This window comes from Athene noctua, chromosome 18, assembly GCF_965140245.1.
Source record: "Athene noctua chromosome 18, bAthNoc1.hap1.1, whole genome shotgun sequence".
Taxonomy (NCBI): Eukaryota; Metazoa; Chordata; class Aves; order Strigiformes; family Strigidae; genus Athene; species Athene noctua.
Window position 1 is genome coordinate 7,070,903 of NC_134054.1, and position 20,255 is coordinate 7,091,157.

Genomic DNA, 20,255 nt, shown 5'->3' on the forward strand with positions numbered 1-20,255 from the left:
TTAGGGGTTAAACAAGCCAGAAGTTGGCTGGTTTGCTGGTTGCCTTAAAATATTTGGAGAGAGTTCATCTGGATAAAAATCAGCCCTAAATGTTATTTTTGATTGACTCAGTTCCTGGAGGGTTTTGCGGCAGTAGAAGATGCAGATACATCAGTGTGATGCTTTCTAAATGTCCCAGTTTGCCACCAGGCCTCTTTCATTCCCTGCTCTGATTTTTTTCTGTGTGTGAGACAGGCTGTTGGTGTAGAAGGCAATGGAGATATTTCTACTGTTTCCTGCCCTGGGTTATTCCTCTACTCAAAGGCCCCTTCCCATGTCTTGAGCCACCGTAGCCCTGTGGTTCAGTGCACTCAGATCCTGTTCCTGCTGGCGCCATGCACAGTAACCTTGCTCATGCGGATTTTATTCCTCCGTGCCTTATTTTCCAGACTCGGGTGGCAGTCAGTGCCTTTGTAAAGCAAATCAAAATGTACTGTGCTAAGTTTTGTGTAAGAGTGTGTGTGTGTATGAATCTGGGCTGCTGAGGTTGCAGCCGGTGTTTTCAGCAGACCCAAGAAACGAGATCTATCTCTAGGTCCAAGTTCCTTTCCCGTCAGGAAAACACAGTTAATTAAAGCCTTCTCCTGAAAGGAATTTCTTAGACACACTAGAGGGATAACAAAGTAAAAGACGTGTCCTTAATCCTGCCCTTTCATCTCCTGGAAATTCCTTCCTCTCCTGTCTCTTTCTCTGTGTCCTGATTGTTAAAAGAAATGAGAAATAATTTCCACTTGGAAAAAACCCAAGACAACAAAACTCTAGCCCAGCTGATCGTGGCAGAAGCCAAGGAGATGGGAGCTGAAAGGAGGGAGCTGTTAATGAAGCATCAGTGGCGAGCCAGGGGCAGGAGCTGGAGCCCATCCAGATGGCACTGCTAATTCCCTGCATCCACTTTACACGCGTGTCCTCTCGGGGAAGAGCCCAGCCGAGCGGCCACCCTCCGCAGTGCTGGCCAGCCGCAGCCTCGCCTGCAGCCCCGGGAGGGGATTTGCCCGGATTACTCCAGGCCTCCAAATTGGCTCATCCAAATTCCCTCCATGGATGAGGAGTGACATCTTCCCCTCTGCCCATCGAGGGGAAATGGAGCCCCAGCCTTTGGTTTTCAGCATTTCATTCCTGCAGGGATGCATCAGTGCTCTGGTTGCTGCTCTTCCTCTGGCCATCCCTGCCAGCAGGACAAGGAAGGGCTGGGAGGAAGGAGCAGAGTGTGCAGGGGGGCAATGGAATGGGGAGCAGGGGTGCGGTGGCACGGCCCCATGGCAGAGGGTGCTGTGGCCGGGCCAGCAGCGCCCCTTCCACAGCCCGAGCGCCCACAGCTTCCCTTCATCCCCCGTCAACCCGGATATTCATGTTTCCTGGCCTGACAGATAAGGCGGCCTCACCATTAATCAAGAGGCCTGGAGAATGGGATCAACGTGAGGCAGGCGTGCTGCGGAGTTAATCTCCTTTACTCCCTGATGATGGATGGAGCTCGTTGCAGACATTAATCAAGTCTGTGTGCATGCACCGGGCAAAATGGATTAGACACTGTGCTGTTGGCAGAGGTGCTCCCCCAGCCCATGGGCAATCCTGGAGGATGCCCAGCATGGTGGCAGTGCTGGCTGGGACTGCAGTGCAGTAGTATGGACAGGTGACAAAGATTACAGCTGCTAGATCCCAGGGAGAGCTTAGATGTGTCCCCACTTCTGCTTTGCGGGTGCTGGCTGTGCCTCTTGCTGGGGACTGAGCTGGGAGGTGGGTCCCGGCCATGGCTGGACTGTGCTCAACCATGGAGCCACTTTCCTAAATAACCTGCAGAAGCTGCTGGGATAGTTCCAGGTGCATCTGGATATCTCTGGTTCTGTAGCCCCCAGGTCTGCTTGTTACCCAGAGGAGACTTGGCTGTCTGTGTGGTGAAGCTCAGATGGGAATGGAGCTGGAGCATCAGGCAGCAGAAACCACCTGTGAGCCCCTGGAGACTCCAGGAAAGGGCTGTCCTGGATGAGCAGGAATAGGACCCACCACCAGATGCCAGCCCTGGTTGTGGCTCTGCAGAATCTTATGTGAAAGGCTCTTTTCTGGTGTGAGATTAGTGCAGGGCTGAGATGAGGGAGATCATGCCCCAGCTCCAAACTGTGGTGTGGGCTACTTCGGACACTGTGGATTTGAGGAGCAGTGTCTCAGCGGCAAAGCAAGACTGTTGCAGATAACGTGAGAAAAATGCTCTTCATCTGCTTCAGACTGGTGGTGGAGGTACTAGCCAGTGAAAATAACTTTAATTCCTTGTCCTCTGACGGGAGCAGCTCAGGCCCAAGGAAGCAGAGGGCAATGCCCAATTCACAGGCTGTGCTGTAGCACAAGTGTCACACCGCAGGGAGCAGGGTACGGATTTCTATCTTGGCCATCCCACAGCACCTGCTTCTCCCTTAGAAAGGAGCAGCTCGGGGTATTCCCAGCCGGGAGCCCCGAGCCCCCATCTCTATTGAAGCGATGCCGGTGGCCCGCATGTTCCCTGCTGTGCGGCAGCTGGAGGTTGCAGTATTCACTGACAGCCAACGAGTTGTGGTTTTCTGATGATTAATGACACCTCCCTCCTCATGGGAGCCGTTCAGCCTCCACGCTGCTGGATGATAACAGTCAGAATGAATACTGGGCGTTTCCAGAGAATAATGCCCAGTGCAGGGACTGCAGTGCTGGGGTTGTAGATTGGTCTATTCTCCCCAGGTTGGTTCTGGAAGGGGACTTAGTTTCTGCAGGTAAATGTGCCTGACCTTCATTTCCAGCACAGGTACAAGTGGATGCGCAGTACCAAGAGGTTGTTCAGACATTTTCTTTTTCCCCCCTCTGCCTTAAGTGCAAAGCCAACTGACATCAAAGCAACAGAAAGTCTAATCCTGTTTTGAATCAGTGCAAGCACACGCAGCGAATGTTAAACAGGGAATCCAGCAGCAAAAAAAGGGAGGATTATCTTTAATTTCCTGAGTGAGGGACTGAGCAAGGGAAACGGAGAGAAAAGAAAGGCACAGGACCAGAAAGAAGTGACTGTCAGCACAGGGAGGCCGTGGAGGAGGAGGAAAGTGAGCGGACGGGGAGGACAGCGCGAGCAGCAGCGCACGTGTGCCTGGAGAGGTGAGTCCGGCGGGAGCTGAGCGCTGGCACGTGGGAAGGCGGCTCCTGCCGAGAGCCCTGTGCCAGCATGGCCTGAGTTCCCACGCGGGTGCAGGGGAAGGGATTGTGTGCCGGGTTTTCTGTGCCAGGGTAGAGGCTGGTGCAGGCTGTAACTCCCAGCTCGCACGTGTTCAAGCTGAGGCTGCAGTTACTTTTCAAGGGAGCTCGGAGCTGGACTTCAGCAGAATGATGTAACTGAGGGCTGGTTACCTGATGTCACGTGTGCTCAGGGGGATTTCTTTGCTGTAAAAGACTGTAGCTGAGCAGAGCTTTCTAAATCACCTCCAAAGCCCTGTTACCTGCTGGAGAGGTGACTCTAGGTGAGGCTTATGTTGCTCTCAGCCACTAGCAGGTACCACCAGCTCTGCTAAGGGCAGTCACTGATGTTTTTCATACTATGGCTGATGTTCAGTTTTGTTAAGCACGTGCTCGTGGAGCTGTGTCCAGGTTCTGGCCTGGGCCTGGTGTGTATCCTGCAGTGGGGACTGGCCAGAGGCTGCAGGCAGCAGCTGTGCTGCACATGGTGTGGGGTCAGGAGGTGTCTGAGGCCAAACCATCCCTTTGCAGAGCCTGGTCCCTGGCAGCACAGCATCCTCCTCCTCAGGGGCAGTACATCTCCCTCTCGATCAAACCCTCTAATTTTTCTTCTTGGACTTCTTCCAGTAGCAGCTATTGCCAGGAGGGTTTAAAAAAGGAGTAAATGCTGCATATGTAAATATCATCTGTGCCTGGATCCCCCATCCTTCTCTAGGTGTACCCTGACATTGCAGTCAGCGAGGTGGAGTGCTGAGCCAGGAAGAAAATGCCTGTCCTGGATGCAACATGGGAAGGGACAGATGCCTGTGGAAGAAGGGTCCCTGAGGCTGGGATGTGACTGCTGAGCACCAGGAATGAGACTGAGACTTGCTGGGCAGCTTATGGCCTCGGGCACTTTTTGGTGCTCAGTGAGCCAGGTACTGGTGGGAATGAATGTCAGGAGCTGCAGGAAGGGCTTCTGGGGGCAGCTTTAAATCTGGGCAATAACCTCCTTTCTGCTGTTCCCTGATTCAGTGCAGGAGAGGCTCTTCCTCACCCTGCTTCATTCTCAGCCCACACCTTCCCCCCTGCAGAACAGATACTGGGGTGCCAGTGTGGGGTGGCACAGCCTCTGCTGCTTGTGGGTGTGCAGGTACCAGCCCCAGCCCCGCTCTGACCCTGAACTAGGAGTGTCTGGGCAGTAGTATGTGCACACCTGCCCAGGGAAGGCAACCCTGTCTGCCTGTGGGAATCCTCTTCTGCCTGCACAGCTGCCTTCGCTCCCATGTTAGTCTGAGCCTCCACCTGCCCCGGGTGCAAGGGACAGCCTTGGGGTTGCAGCAGTAAGTCTTCGGGTCGAGCTGGGCACGTTCCCTGAGGTTTTAAACAGTGAAAGGAGGAGCCTGAGCCACAGCTGAGAGGGGAGAAGTGTATCTCCATCCAGCTGGTTCATAACATACTTAAAATGTTTGGGATGTCTGGTATGGGCCTTTACAGGCCGCCTACCCACACGATGGGGATGAGATGGCTGTGACAAGTTTGGCTTTTATGGGTGAGACTTGGTTGTGAGTCTTGCACTCTCAGATCTTGAAGCTGTGTCTGTCCCAGCCTCACCTGGAGCCAGCGCTGGCATCGGAGCTGCGGTGGGTACTGCTGCGTGTGCTGCTCCTGCCAGTGGGCTGCTTCCCTCCCTGGCAGCAAATGCATCACTGAGTTTTTTACCCCATCCTCAAAATAATCTCGGAGTAGAGAGGAGGGGTTTGCACAGCTGCTGGGGCTGTGAGACGAGCCAGGATGAGCTGTGGCCGTCAATCAGCCATCCCAGACATGGCTTGGGGAGAGCTGGCAAAGCTATGGGCAGTGACTTGAGTCAAAACCACATCTCTTGTAGGAGCAACTGATCTGCTCCTCCCCCTCAACCCTCAACTCCAAAAAGCTGCTTTGAAATGTTTCATTGAATCAAAAAAAACCCCAACTCCTTTCCAATACTTTGCTAGGAGGAGATCGTTGTAGCAGGGGCCTCTAGATGGCAACATCGACCTGAATGAAGCAGGAGCAGGGCCCCGCCGGACCGAGCAGCCTGGCCGCAGGGGACCCCCCAGGCCCCTCACCCCCAGTGGTGGAACACGAATCGTTGCTGCCTCGGGCACCTTCCTGCAGGGCCTGGGGACAGGGCCGGCCCCTCAAGGGTGCCTGCGCCCTGAAAACCTCCTAGACTGCGCACATCAGCAGTACGTGAAGGGGGTTTCTCTGCAGTGGACCCTCAATCGATGCTCTCGGCACCTGCTCTGCAGGCACAGGGGAATAAATGTCACGGTGGGTCTGTCGGCTCTGCAAGGTGGGCATGGCTGGAGCTGCTGGCAGGTCTTTGTGCTGGGATCACCCACCAGCCCTCCAACCTCCCAGAGTCCACGGAAAGTTGAGATATGCGATAGGAAATGGGGGCTGCTGCCTGCTCATCCCCCTCTGCTGCCTGTCTGCGGGCAGGGCCGTAAAGCGAAGGCGTCGGGCTTCGGTGTGGAGTCAGGAGCACCAACATGTTGTTTGATGTTCAAAGGCTGCGCTAGAAATTGCGGATTTCTGGTAAATCAGGGCAAACCCTCCAGTGGTGCCCTCCGTTCAAAAGGCTTCTGCGACTCCAGAAACTGAAGTTTAAATTCCCCACCTTTAACCACACAAGCATCACTGAAGCACCATAACCTTTGGGTGGGAATATCGGTGCGGCATGTCCTTACTGCAGTGTAAGGGTGTGCTGCCAGAGGTCATGGGGAGGGGGGAAAAGTCCTACCCCTGCCTGAAACAGGACCCACAGTTTGTACAAAGCAAGGCCTGGGCTTCTCTTTTGCAAAGTAGGTTTAGTCTGTGCTCAGGGAGCTGCAAAGCTTAATTAAGATCCTTAAAAGGACAAAAGGTGCTACATAAATTCAGGGGATTATTAGAAATGTCACTGAGCTTTACAAGCTCTGGCAAAACTCACAGGAGAAATAAGACATTTAACTCCACAGCCCTTCCTAGCAGGGCTTCTTACAGCTTCATGCTTCAACATAGCAGCTGTAAAATGTTGACATTTATAATTAGATGTGCATAATAATCTCTTTATTCCTAAACTGAAAAGACAGGGTGTGTCTTGAAACGTCAGTTCCTCCTCCTGGCCGAGGATCCCTCTTACTGGGATTGCTCACCATCATTTGGCAAAATGTCTCGGGGCCTGGTTCGAAGTGGTGCTGGATCTTTGCAGCTCCCCTGGGGAGCTGTGGGCTGGGCACTTAGTGAATAAAATCAAAGCCTCCGTGTGTTTTAATCTGATTAGTTGATGATAATCTAGGGGTATCATGTAGCAAAAGCTGTCCAGCTTTATTAGGCAATCTCTTGTTTTAAGGGAACTGTGCTCCAGGGACTGGCAGAAATGGGTGATTTTGGGTGGATTTTACTGTGTTGTGAGAGTAGAATTAATTTGGGGCTTGGACAGCTGGGCAGCGATGGATTTTGATCCCGTGGGTGCCATCAGCAGCTTTGTGCAACCCCTCTGCCAGGGTGGTCGGTGGTGGAGGGGGGCAAAGGGCTGCCCGGGTCAGATGGGGGCTGGAGGTGGGGGAATCGCCCCTTCCCCCCGGGGCCGGTCCCCGAGTCACAGGGTCGGAGCTGGGGGACCTCAAACCGGGGCCGGTCCCGGAGCACCGGGTCGGAGCTGGGAGACCTCCCACCGACGGCCGGTCCGCAGCACCGTCTCGGTCCCGTACCACGCCGGTCCCGGGCCGCCTTGGCTCTCGGGCCAGGCCCCGCTCAGAGCCAGCCGCTTGCCCGGGAGCCGCGGGGGCATCCCCGGGGCGGGAGCGCTGCCGGTGCGGCGGGCTGCCGCGGCCCTGCCCCTGCCCAAATCTGCCGGCGCATCACGGTGAGTGACAGCAGCCCCGGCCCTGCCCAGCCCGCACAACCCGCCGGGCTTTTCCAATCAGGCCGGGCCGGGGAGGGATTTCCTGCCGGGACGGGGCCAGCCCGAGCGGGACTTTGCCGAGCGCCGAGCCGGGCAGCCGGGACCGCGCCGCTCGCCCCGCTCCGCTCCCGGCGCCGGTCCCGTCCCGCACAGCTCGGCGAGTTGCTGCTCGGCCCGGCACGGCACGGCTCGGCGTGGCCGGGTCCGGAGCGGTACCGCACGGCTCGGCTCGGCTCGGTTCGCCCCGGTGCGGGCGGGCAGGTGAGTGGGGCCGCCGGGCCCGCCGGGCTCCGGCCGCTCGCGAAGGCAGCGGAGCCGCTCGGCGGGGGGCGGGGGGGTGTATGTAAGAAAACCCTTCTCTCCCTCCAAGCAGGGAGCGGCCCAGCCCAGGTCCTGAGGAGGGGGGGGTCTTGGGGCGGGGGGAGACGGAGGCACGACCGGTGCCCCCCCCCCCGCTGCCCGCCCGCCCGCCCGGCCTCCCCCCGCCGCAGGCAGCGCGGGGCTTCCCGGGGGAGGATGGGGGGAGCTTCCCCCACCCGCCCCTCCGGGACCCAGCCTGGGTGCCTACTGCTCTTTCGCATCTTTCCTTCTCCACTTACGTAATTAGTTTGTTTTTGTTTTTGTTTTTCTTCTCTCCCTCCTTTTTCCCGGCGCTGCCGTTGGCTGCGGGAATGTTTGGGATACTTTGGTTCTCCAGGTGGATTCCTGGGCTGGAAGCTCAGCTCTGCTCGGGTGGGAGGGATGTTTGCTGTCGCTTTTCCAGCTTTTTGCACTTCTCGACTTCTACCTTCTCTGCTGCTCCTCTCTCGAGAGGCTGAAGAGGTGGAGATCGGTATTTGGAGCTCTCCGTACCACTGAGTTACTCGCTGAGCCTCGTGTGCTCAGGGAGAGGTAGAGCAGCAGTACGGGGCTGCTTTCTAAGCGAGGCCGTGCAGACTTTTTAAAATAAATGAATAAGTAGCCTCAGCGCCCTCACACTCACTTTTTGTGAGTGCTTTTGAAAAGCAGCGTGAAGTTGAACGCAGTGCAGAGGGTTAAATGAAATAGTTTTGAAGACCAGTGCAAGGCAGGAGGTTTCAGGAGGGGATTTGTTTGCGGTAAGAAGTTGGTCGGAGTCAAGCGGCTGAAACTTCGCTGTAACGTAGATTAAGCTGGTGTGGGCGTCCCAGGATGCAGGGAGGTGACAGCTGACCCCGGTGGGCACTGGTCTCGGCGCCGGGTACCAGCCCCTGGGGGGCTCCTCAGCTGAACAAACCGTGGGCCCCAGGGAAGCGACAACGGGGGGAGACACACACCCCCCCGCAACCTGGTGTGGGAGCCTCAGCAATCCCCTCATCCCAGAAGCTGAGCCAGCAGTGGAGCATCACCTCCCCAGCTGCCCTGAACACCGTGGCGTGACACCTTGGGGAGGGCTGGAGCACGGGGGGGGACCCCACGGGGGGTCTGTGCTCGTGGGCAGCTGCAGCTTCCAGCTTTACCGTGGGTGGGCTGAGCAACACTGCACCGTGGGATGCCCCGTCTGGTTTTGCCTCCCCCAACGCAGGCAGGACCCCTCTTCCCGCTGTTGCCTTCTCCCCCCCATGGTTTCCATCACCAAAAGAGTGACCTCGATTGCTCAGAGGAAGCGACACCCGCTATTACATAAATGGCTGAGGACGAGCGTGATGGGAAGGGAGATGGTAGCCTGAGCCGTGGCTGGGGGAGGCAGAGCTGAGTCCTATCTGGCCCGGCTCAGCACAGGGGGAGTTGCAGGGTGATCCGGTGATGGCCTTGCAGCTGGCACGGCGTGTGCTCTCTGCTCTCCTGCACCACGCTCCTCCCCAGGTGTCGGAGCAGCCTGCCAGATGCACGGCCCTGAACCGGAGGGGTTTTCTCACCACCCAGTTTGGGCAGCCCGAGGGCAGCAGGAGAGCACGGGGTTGGGAGGTGTGAACCGTTACTGTGGGACCCTGTGACCTCTCTGGAGTACCCTACCTGGCCAGGGCATGGGCTTGATCCTGTTCTCCTGAGCATGGTTGTGCTGCTGAATTACACCCAGCTCCTCACTTAGGCCAGAGAGAGCTCATGCACTGGTTAAAGAGCATCTTGCATCCCAGGGCACTGAGCTTCACTGGGTAATGCAGAGGGTGAGGGCTCATCCCTGCATGGGAGGGGAAGAGTGCTGGGCAAGCTGACCCACTTCTGTGGGCTACAGAGGATTTGGGCTAAACCTCCCCAGCTCCATCCCTTGGGCACTGCCACTGGGAAGAGAGAGGGGAGACACCGCAGTGCTCTGAGCCCCGTGTGCTGCCTTTAGGGAGGGGATGGCCTGTGTGATGCTGGAGGGACAGGGAAAGAGCTGTGCCACCATCCTGCTCCTTACCCACCTCCCCAACAGCACCCTCAGGAGGTTTCCTCTGCAGGTTTTTCCCTCTCTGTTTAACACGAGGATGAGCCAAGTCCCGCCAGGACTAAATATAGTCAAAGTATTCGTTCTTCGGTGTGGATACAAACACTGTCGCGATGGAGCCAGGAGGTAAATGGCCTTCGAGGGCTGACTCTGCTCTTCCCCTCCACAGGTCCTGGGCTGCCGTGCCGGGGCTTGGCCGTGCGTGGGGCTCCCCAGTGTGGCTGCAGTGCTGTCGCCAAGAGGAATGCCGAAACGAAGGGGCTAATGAGCACCAGAGAGGGAGGATCTATAACTTCCAGATGGCGACGAGCCCATAATCCCTTTGGGAAGAATTAGGAACTCATCAGCGCAGCAGAGCCTGGCGAGGGGAGCAAAGCACGACACCTCCGGCGCTGGGAGTGCTGTGAGAGGCTGAGGGCATCCTGATGCCGACTGCACTGGCCGCCCTGCCCCGAGCCGCCTGGCTTTGTCTCACAGAGTCCTGGTGCTGCCAGGAGCCTGTCCTCGAGCGCTGAACTATTTCTCCTTTTAATTGATCGCATGTTCTCCAACCAAACTCCATCCGGATCCTGCTCCTCCCGACTCAGATTCTGCCCTTAACAGAGACTTCTTCCGTCTGGTTTTTATGTCCCAGGGGATTGTAAAGCATCTTTCTTACTGGATTTCATCTCCCATCAAAGTGTGTTTTGAGGAATTACGGGCTTATTCCTATGGCTTTATAAACCACCAGGATCCGAGGGTCTCTGCCTTCCGTACTGCCGCTGCTCCCACCTGTCTGCGATGGGGCGAGAGCAGGAGCTGATCCAGGCCGTGAAGAACGGGGACGTACCCAGCGTGCAGAAACTGGTGGCCAAGATCAAGGCATCCAAGAGCAGTGAGTACCTGGGTGTAGAGCTGTGGGCTCCCTCTCCCTGGCTGGGCACCGCTGCCTGTCCCGGAGCACGAGTCCCAGCAGCGGGCTCAGGGCCATCCAAGCCGGGGTGCAAGTGCTGGCTCTGAACCCCCAGCGCACGAGGGTGGGAGGTGGGAGCACAAGCGCAGCCCATGCGGATGAATGACTGGGCTGTAAACAATCCTCCAGCGTGGGCTGGGGTTCCCCTCGGGCTCGGGGCCCTGAAGTGTGGGCCACTGAGTGGGTGGTGGTGGTGAAGGGAGACAGCAGAACAGCAGTGGCGGGGGGAAGCGAAGCTGCTTGGGTGGGGGGATGCTGCTACAAAGGGTCTTTAGCGATTGCCATTCACTCCTGGCTGTATTTATCTTGTGAAAAATTATCATCCCAGCCAGTCAACTGGAACCAATCGTCAAGCCTTGAATTTCAGTCTGGTAATGTTTAACCCTTCAGCAGGGTTGTTTTCTTGCATGTGCTCCCGGAAAGGTCAGCATCAAGCATGTCTCGGAGCAAGCAGCAGGCTCACGGGGGTCTCCAAGGGCAGTGGGGTCCTGCAGGCACCGCACGGCGTCTGGAGGAGATGGGGAGGGGGCAGAGGTGGTGGAGCAGATTGTGGCCAGTGCCACAGTGCCCTTGTAGAGAGCTGAGCTCCTGGTCCCTTCTTGTGAGCTACCAAGAGTAGGAAATTAGGAAAAGTAAATAAAAGGACTCTCGGTGTGGTGTGTGGCCAGGGGAAGGCACATGGTGCCTGCCCGGGCTGCGAGAGCTGCTCTGCGATGGGGGTGTGGGACTCCCTGCCAGGGATGCTCGTCGTGGAGGGTCTTGTGGGTGTGTGTGGGAAAGCTGGAGGGGGAAAAAACTGTCCTGGGGAGGGAGAGGAAAAACTCAGGCAGGAGAAGAAGCTTTAATGCTTCTTGGGAGTGGCTCAGGGGGCAGCGACTGGTGCTGAGAAACATGAGTTAGGCTGAGAATTATGAATGTGAGAAGGGGATCGATTCCCCTGGGTCAGCAACTGGAAAGCTTTGATTGGGGCCAAAACTGAAAACCCCAACTGCCAGGCCTACAGGAGGGCTGGGGGCCACCTCCTCCCAAGAACAAGGGGTGCCTGGTGCCCCCTCCCTGGGTGAAGGGACCAGGTGCTATTGCCTCTGCACTTCGGGACGGGGTCCCGGAGCTGGAGCGAGAGAGGTTTGCCTGCGCAGGCAGGTTGAAGGACACCCCCAAGGCAATAAATAATGTCAGGATGTGAGCGTCCCGCTGGCTGACACAGCCCCATTCCCCTGAGCTGGTGTCCCGTGGCTGGACAGTGTGGGCGGGCTGGGGTGCCCATGGCTCTCCTCCTCCTGCACACCCGGAGGGGTGGAATTACACTTGTTTTCTCCAGTCCCCTCCAGTAACTCTCTCCCAGTTAAACCCCGTCTGCATTTTCTCTCTGGTGTCTTCCCCTCCCTTCAGCCGTGGGGCACCCACATGAACATGTGTGTTTAACTCCCCCGCTGCAGCGGTGTCAGCAGCTCCTCTGTTTATTTTCATTTTATTTCTTTAGAAGGAGGGGGGGGGGCAAAAATCCTGAACCCGTGCTGCAAGCTCTTGGTGGGGCTCCTGGGACCTGCTGTGGAGACTTGCCTGGTCCCAGAGACTCATCCCCAGCACAGAGGGCATCTCTGCTCCCCATCCCTTACGGTTCCTTCTTGCCGAAGCCATGTGAGCTGAGCATTTGCCTCTCATTAAAACGCCTTTTCCATATGACAGGCTGAGATGCTGATTTTTTTTTTTTTTATTTTTTTTAAACAAAATCCCTCTAAGAGTCCTTCTGCTGTCTCAGTGGATTGGGAGCTCGGTCGCTGTGATCAGCCCTCTGGGGCTTCCTGTGCCTAAAAAAGTCATTGCACGTAAGCAAAAATCAAGCGCCAGTCCCGGCAGCGGGAACTTCAGGGACACGTTGTTTAATATTCACCGTGCACAGCCCTCCTCCCCGCGTAAGCGCTGCCGTACAAGTGGGTCACAGCACCTATTATTATAAGGCGGTGGGGCGGGCAGGGAAAAAGTTTTGGGAGCAGGAGCGGGAGGGGAAGGGCGGGTGAGGACGGGCGTCCTGCCTGCGGGAAGGGGACATTGGGATGACGCCGTGGTCACTTCTGCAGCCAGGGAGGGGGTCTCCTCCGGGAGAGCCGGGCTGCTCCTGCCCGAGCCGGCCACACTTTGCTGAGGTTCCCCGGCCCAGCAATAGCAAAGTCCCGCTTTTTAATTTCCTTCTCTCTCTCTCCCTCTCCCCTCCCCTCTGCGTCGGAGTGCTGCAGAGTTTAATTGAAATTGTTAAACGACCCGTCACGGCTTTGGCCTTTCTCTCTGGCGATCAATCATGTCCCCGGGCTGGCCACGCTCGCCAACAATGCGCCAGTTGGCCGGGCTGGGGCGGCTGCCGTGGCACCGAGGGGCTGGAGCTCCCAGGGGAGGCGAGAGGCAGAGCTCCCCCAGGCCACGGCTCTCATCCCTGGGAAGGGGTGATGGCTCCTGGAGCTGGACGGTGCCCCGCAAGGTTTGGATGTCCCCATTCCTGGACATGCAGGGCTGAGGGATAGGGGATGGGGGATGCTGGCGGGGATGTGATGCCCCTGTGATAGCTGGGGGACTGGAGAAGCCATGGAGGGTGACAGGAGCTGGGTTTGCTGTTTGTCTTCCTCAAGGGAGTGGTGAAGGTTTTGTTTAAACGTGCGCAAAGTGCAAAGAAAGGGCGGCAGCTGAGCAAACTGGTGTTAAATTCTCAAGGACGGGGAGCGAAACCCTGCCGGGGTTCAGCTGCTGCCTTGGGGAGGTTCAGCTGGCTTCAGCCAACCACTTGCCCCATTTCACCAGTGACTTGCCCCATTTCACCAGCTATGTTGGGACTTTCCAGACCTTGGATATATCAAGGACAGGGGTGGGTGCCTGGGACTCGGCTGTGTCTGGGCTGTGACCTAGCAAGTTGTTAAACACTAGCAAAGCTTGCAGGGGGTCTTGGCTTTATCCCTACGCCGGGGTTGGTGCCCCTCATTGCTGCGTCCTGGCAGCACAAAACAGAGCAAGGTTTTCCCAAGAGCAGTGCCTGACCCTCAGATGCTGCTGTCGCCCGTGCAGCTCAGCAGGAGAGAGGGACGATGCTACTCCACGTGCTGCGAGACTGCAGCAGGCAGATGTGGGATCACTCTCTCCCTCCCCCTTAAATTTCCTCCTAATCCCTAGTAGCTATATCAGCTTAAGCCCCGAAGCGTGAGGTTTAATACCTCTCCTGTGATTTGTTAGCCTTTGCCACCAGCGCTCTGTGTCCCTCTTCTCTGCAGAAACACTCGCCCTCCCTTCGTGTCCTGCCAGGCTTTTTCCTTTTCTTGGTGGCAGTGGGTCCATAGTTTTGGGAGAAGTTGCTCCTTTTTGCAGTTTGGGGGTTGTTTTGCAATGATGTTGGTTGGGCCTTTGTGCCAGCCAGCAAGCCGAGCATGCCATCCCCTCTCACCAGGGAGAACCGTACTCCTCTTTGCTGCTACTTGCAAGGGGGGTTTGTCCTGAGCCTGGGGTCCTCCAGCTGTTCTACGTGGTTTGGCAGTGGGGAGGAGCCAGGACTGGCCTCAGACACGATCCTTATCGTTTCAGGCTCTGTTACACCCGATGGCTTTCCCTGCTGGCAGTGGTGCAGGGATTTCTGGGCACCCTGCCCACTCTGGTCCTGCCCCAGGCGGTGCAGGCAGCTGGACCCAGCTCTGCCACTGAGCCCATGTGGCCCTGGCCGTGTCCCTTGAAGCCCAAGCTTTGAGTTTCCGAGCGTCCTTGGCTGTGTCCTCCCTTCCTCTTCCCCATGTGCTGTAGGTCTGACGGGCTGGACCGGCTCCACAGCCACACGCCGGCTTGGAAAGGCCGTGGGCACGCCTGCAGAGAGACGCTGAGAAACTCTGCCGAAACGGGCAAAACTCCCTCTTCTGCCGAGACTGAGCCAGGAGTGGGGCGAGGCACCGTGCCCAGGGGAGCCCGGCTGGCGGTGGCCCCGTGCCGGGGACCCCACCGCCCCGCAGCCTGCCGAAACCTGCTTTTGAACCAGCCCACGGTGGGCGGAGGGGGAGAAAAGAGGCTTCAAAGGCTCCAGCGAGCTCGGCGGCTGCAGGGATGGATGGTGGCAGGGCTGCAGCTGTGCGGCACCGGGGGGTCCACCCCTCCCTCCCCCTCCTGTGACTCCCGGCCTCCCCAGGATGGGGGTCTTCTCTGGTAGCTTGGTGTTTGCTTGTGGGTTTTTCCCCCCGCATCCTGGTTGTCCCAGCTCATGGCAGAGTCTAGCCCCCTTTTTTCTGCCTCTCTCCCCAGCAAGGAAAAGCCTCACACGGGCAGCGGTGGTGAAAGGAGGGAACAGGCGGTTGCTTTTCAAAGCTGGCCTCTAATGGGTGTTGTGTTTGGAAGGGGGCCCAGCTGCCACCGGTGTGCCCGGAGCTGGGGAAAGTGTCACCGTGCCGAGTGCGAGAGATAAGGCACGAGCAAACAGCATCTCACGGGGAGATGGAGGAGGCTGTGCTGGGCATTGCCTGGCCCAGCGGGCACGGCCTCCTTGGGGCATCCAGCCCCATGCCCCTCTGCACCCCATCTCCACGTGTTCACAGGTCCACTTCTTCCCCCTGTCCCAGGTCTGTGTTTCTGTCCCCAGCCTTTGAAAACCCATTGGCAGGGCAGCCTGTGGCTCCTTGCTGTCAGCCTGGGCCACCTGCAGCTGCCTTTTCCCTGCCTGGGTAAAAGAGTGGGGGAAAAAAGAGTTAATTCTGTGGAAGAGGATGAGTGTGGCATCTGTCAGGGCTGCACCAGGCCATGCTGCTGTCCCCTGGGGACAGCCAGGCAGCACTGGGGTATCCCAGGGACTCGCCATCCCTCAGGGGAGTGCAGAGATCCCTCAGAGCCGTGGACAGACCCAGGCTGGCAGCCATCCGTGGTGTCGCTGGCGGGAGGCAGGAGGGGGATTTCCATCCTTCAGGCACTTCCCAGTGACTCAGCCCAGACCAGGGGGCTCAGCTCCCCCATCCCGAGGGCTGTGGAGGCCATTTTGGCTGTCTGACCCAGAAACGCGGGACAATTTGGATGATGACAGCTTGAAGGCAGACAGGGAAGGCAGCACCGAGCCGTGGGACGGCGTGTGCCCGGCTGCTGGCGGCTCACGGGCCCTGTAATGGGGACGGTGTTCCCCAGGGCTGCGCCCAGGCAGGGCAGGAGGGGACACAGCAAGGACACTGCTGGCACGGGCTGGGCCAGGGACATGCTGAGGGTACAGGGCCGGTTGCAGGCAGGAGGGAGCTGGTGGATAAAAACTTTCTGGGTGGCAGTGACCTGTGCAAAAAGGCAGTCAGCCCTGCGGGCTTGGGGATGCAGTGTGCACTGCTGGGACTCCCTGGCTTTCTACTGTGTGTGAAAGGAGATGCTTTTAGGTGCAAACAACATTGTGCTCTTCCTCCTCCTCCTTCCCCCACAGGGCTGCTGAGCCCAAAGATCTTGCTGTGACCTAGAAAGGGGTTGCAACACTGTCCCTGTTTAGGACAAGTGGCTCCCTGTGGGCCACGACAGCATCACCAGCATCACTCCTGCCACATCTCCATCAGGATCCTGATGCTGCAGGAAGATTTCCCTGGGAATGGAGGAGAGAATTATTGAATCCCAGTGGCAATCAACAGTATCCCCTGTGGAAGATGGTTTCTAGCCAGCCAGGAGCGTGCAGTAGCACCCCGGCAAGAGTTAAAAGAGGGGCTGGATGCCGTGCGTGTGTGTGTGCATGCACGCGCCCTGCTTTGTTTTTAAAAGCGCCTCGGCTGGCCTGGCCCCCTGCCAGACCCGGGGCCCGCCGCTGGCAAAAACTCCGGCAAAGGAGTATGAAAGGGGCAGAAACTAAATAACAATAAACCACCTTTTTCTGGCTGCTCTAGCAAGTGAGGGGGTGGGGAGGAGCTGCGAGCACTTCGGCTCCCCCCAAATCCCATCTTGACTTCCCCAAAATATCGTGCCTGGCATGGAGAGGGAGGGACCTGCTTGAACCTTGGGGCTGCAACATCGCCCAGGCCTTGCCGAGGTGTCCCGGTGACTCACAGACCTGTCTGGAGATGCCCAAACTGCTTGGAAATGGCTCTGTCAGGATGATCTTTACCCTCCTGGGGAAGGGGTGGATACCCTCGACCATCCCTCCCTCCTATGGGATGCCCGGGGCTGCCGCAGCCTGTGCCAGGGGTAGGAGCACACGCTCCCCCAGCTGTTTGCAACCCCAGGGAGAAAGGCTGGAGCTGTGACTGAGCACAGCTTCGATGGTGAGATAAGGGAGCAGGGAAAACCTGCGCGCGCAGCAGGTATGCAGCTCCCGCAGCATCCCAGGCCTGGTGCAACACGTCCGGCTGCGCTTCCGCCAAGCCCTGCCAGCGCCGGCGTGCCGCTCCCCCGCCGGGCCCCAGCCAAGGCTGTGCAGAGAGCGTGCGGCCCCCGGCGCTACCGCCGTGCTTGGACCCCCGCCCCAGCCTCCCCCGGGTGCCATCCCGGGAGTCAGAGCCTGTGTTGGCCGACCCGGGTGGGCAGCTGTGCCATGAGGGGTGAAAACTCCCAGGTTTCATAACACCGTTCTGGGCCGTGGGCACGGCTGGTTGTGTAAGGCACCCTGTCTGCTTGCGAAGGGAGTTGGCGAGCACGGCGGGGCCGTTGGGTGCCCGGCACAGAGGTGCTGCCGGTGGCGGGGCTGGCTCGGGCTCTCCCACCCTCTTTGCCCCCTTGGAGCATCAGTCCCAGGGTCTGACTGGCTCTCTTGTTGCCCCCCTCAAGCTGTGCATCTGGGGCATTGTCTTCTTTGTGTGCCAGGACAGGAATGGATAAGCCTGAAGGGGGTTTTCTGTTTGGACCCAAATTGGTTGCAAATAGCAACAGGGAGATGTGGGTTGGGAGCCCCATGGACCTTCCCCTCCCGTGGGTGTCCTCTCTCCCTGGGCAGGACGCCCATCTCACAGCCTGAGTGACCCTCAGGGACCTCCCCAGATGTGTCCCCACCACGGCAAGGCCACGTGAGCCCTGCTTGCCTTGTCAGCCTCCAAAAAGGGCCAGAGTCCTCCCTGGCGGCTAATCATTGCCTACGTGGGGGACACGGGTGCACGGTGAACCCGGCCAGCACAGCCACAGCACTGGGGATTGCTCTGGGCTGCAGCCCGGGCTGCTCTGGTCAGCCTGAAGCACCTCGGGTTTGGTTTTGTTGGGCTGGTGTGCGTGGGAAAGGCTCCATGAGCCCTCCTGGCTTCCCTAAACGAGCACCCGCTAATCCTGCTAGGTTAAAAAGGAGGGAAACGTTCCTCCTTGCAGGGGAAGAGAAGCTGCCTCCAACCCTGCTCTGTGTCCCCAAACCCCAAGGGCTGCTCAAGCCTTGGGGAAACCCTCAGCTTCCTCCTTGGTGGTGCTGGGGCACAAGCAACTCCGTCTCGAAACGTCTGTCCCACTGGTTATATTTAGCAGCACGTGCTGGGCTGCATATGGACACCCTGGAGCTGCTTCTCCATTCCCTCCACCCCAAACCTGGTGTGGACATGGGAGGGTCCAGCTCTGAGCCCCCAAAGTCATGGCTCTGCTCTGTCTTGCTGCAGCCTACTCTAAATGCCTGTGTCTTCGCAGGGCCAAATTTACACCGGGTGTTGGCGTCACCCATGAGTATTGTCCTGGATGAACACCTCCCAGGAGCAGTGCAGGTGGACACCTCTGCTCAGCCCCCCACCAGGGACATCTCGGGCACTGGGACGGGACATGTGGCCATCAGCCCCCTGAGCCCTGACGTGTGGCCAGCCATGTGCTGGGAAGGGACTTGCAGCTTCCAGGACTGGTTTGCTCTCCCAGTGCTTTACGGGCAGGGTTGCACGGCTTGGAAAGCCATCTGCCGGGGGGCCTGGGTATGAGGCAACCTACCATCATTCCCTGGCCGGGGTGGGGGACGTGGGGTGCTGCAGGAGGGGTGGCACAGTGCAAGGAGGGGTGCCTTTTCCTACAAAAAGGAGCAGAAGGAGGTGAGATGACCCTTTTCCCCCCTGTGCATACCCCTCTTTCTCCCCGCTAACACCCCCCGGGATGCTGCAAGGCGGCAGGTGGGGGTTTCTGTGCTCAGCTCCCACGTCCTGCCTCCGCCGCCAACTCGGGCTTGCCGGGGCCGTTCCCGACACGCACCCGCCGCGCTGGAAAGGCGTAAACAGATCGGGTTGCCGGCAGGGGTCCAGGGAGCGGGCAGGCCTTGGCTTGCATCCCACCACCGCTCGGTCGGGCCGGGGTGTGGGGAGCACCGAGGCAGCAGGATGGGATGGAGGGAGCCGACCTGACAGCATTGTCCCTGCAGGTGGCAGGGCCCATGTGGGAAGCTGGGCAGAACCTTGGTTTGGTGAGGGGCTGGGAATACTGCCCTTGCATCAGTTTACCTCTGGTGCTAAGGTGGCCTGCTCTTTAGGGGTTCAGAGGTGTTGAAGTGCTGCCCCCAAACCCCCTTCCCCATCCCTGCGTGGGAAGCGGACAACCGGAGCTCATTCCGTGGACTGCAGGTCCTCAGACCCAGCCACCCCTTATCACAATTGTATTCTGATGCCGATGCCTTTGACCTTGCTGTAAATCAGCCCTTGTCCCTCTCATGGTACGTGGGGGGACGGGGCTGCTCTGTGTCACCCTTGTCCCCAGCTGGTCCCCAAGCAGCTGCCAGCCAGCTCTGGCGCCCGGGCTTGGCGATGGGAGGAACCTGCTGCCCTCCCTGCTGGCCCTGGAGCAGCTGGGACAAGGGGAGGGGGGCAGGAACGTGAGGCCTGAAATAACTCAGCAGCCGCCAAGGCCCTCACAGGGATGGCAAGATGGGTGCAGGAGCTGGTGCAGGTTCCTGCTTCCACCACAGGGATGGGGAGATGTCTCTCCTGGGACATACAGCACCACCGGCTGCTAAGGGCGTTTATTGGTGACTGCTGGGGACACGCAGGGCGGTGCAGGACGTCGTGGTGATATAACCGGGGTCCTGGGGGAATCCTTCACTGCCACAGCTGGATTAAAACATCCCGCTCCAGCCAAGGCACGAGAAAAGCGCCACTGGCCAGAAGCTCTGCTGGACTTTGGCGACGGCTTCTCCCACTTCATGGCACTGCCCAGCAAGCTGGAAACATGGGCGGGCAGCCGGAGGGTCTGACCTGGCTGGCAAAGAGCCCTCGCACGGGGCACAGGCAAAGCCGCGCTGCCCTCCCCAGCCTTGGCAGGGAACGGAGAGGGCAGCGGCGGGTTCCTCTCTCAGGCTGCTTGTCCCAGGCAGGAGGGAGCTTGGCCTGTGCCTGCTGCGAACAGATCCATCCCTCTCCTCGTTGGCAGCAGCGTGGAGCAGCCAGGCTGTTCCCACTTGCTTTGGTAGGGGATGGGAGCAGCAAAGAGAGACGGGTGCCCTCTGCACCCTTGCTGTTGCCTGAGAGGGATCCCTCCCAGCCCTCATGGCTTGGGAGTGCCGAGCAGCTGCTGCTGGGTGAGATCCTCTTGCTCTTCCCCGATGCAGATGCCATGAATGGCTGCAGCACCACAGCATCTGCGGGAGCAGTGGCCCAGCCAGCATCCCCTGGGATCAGCGGGAGCTGGAGGCCACGTTTTGTCTCTGCCCAAGAGGGAAGGAAATGGTTTCCTCAAGCTGCTCGGATCCGGGCTGCAGTTCAGAGCCAGATAGCCAGCGCATTGTTTGCTGGAAGACGGTCGTAGGAAGCAAAGAGCCTCTCGTTTCAGTTTGGTAATAGAGGGTAGAGGCAGCAGCCCCCCAGGACTGGAAATCCTTGGTTCGTAGGGAGGAAAACCCAGTCCCCAGGCAGCGTCTGCCCTGTCCA

General features: G+C 58.6%; 1 protein-coding gene across 3 annotated transcripts in view; it reads left to right on the forward strand.

The window, feature by feature from the left end:
- The first annotated feature begins 7,216 nt into the window (after positions 1-7,216).
- CASKIN2 (CASK interacting protein 2) overlaps positions 7,217-20,255 on the forward strand; it is a 34,785-nt gene continuing 21,746 nt past the window's right edge. For 2 of the 3 annotated variants that reach the window (XM_074921979.1, XM_074921983.1), the window contains exons 1-2: positions 7,218-7,396; positions 9,694-10,398. In XM_074921979.1, coding sequence (XP_074778080.1) covers positions 10,305-10,398 — 94 coding nt within the window. In that variant the 5' untranslated portion in view covers positions 7,218-7,396; positions 9,694-10,304. Of the gene's footprint in view, positions 7,397-9,693; positions 10,399-20,255 lie in introns of all 3 variants that reach the window. The other variant, XM_074921980.1, reaches the window with a different exon arrangement.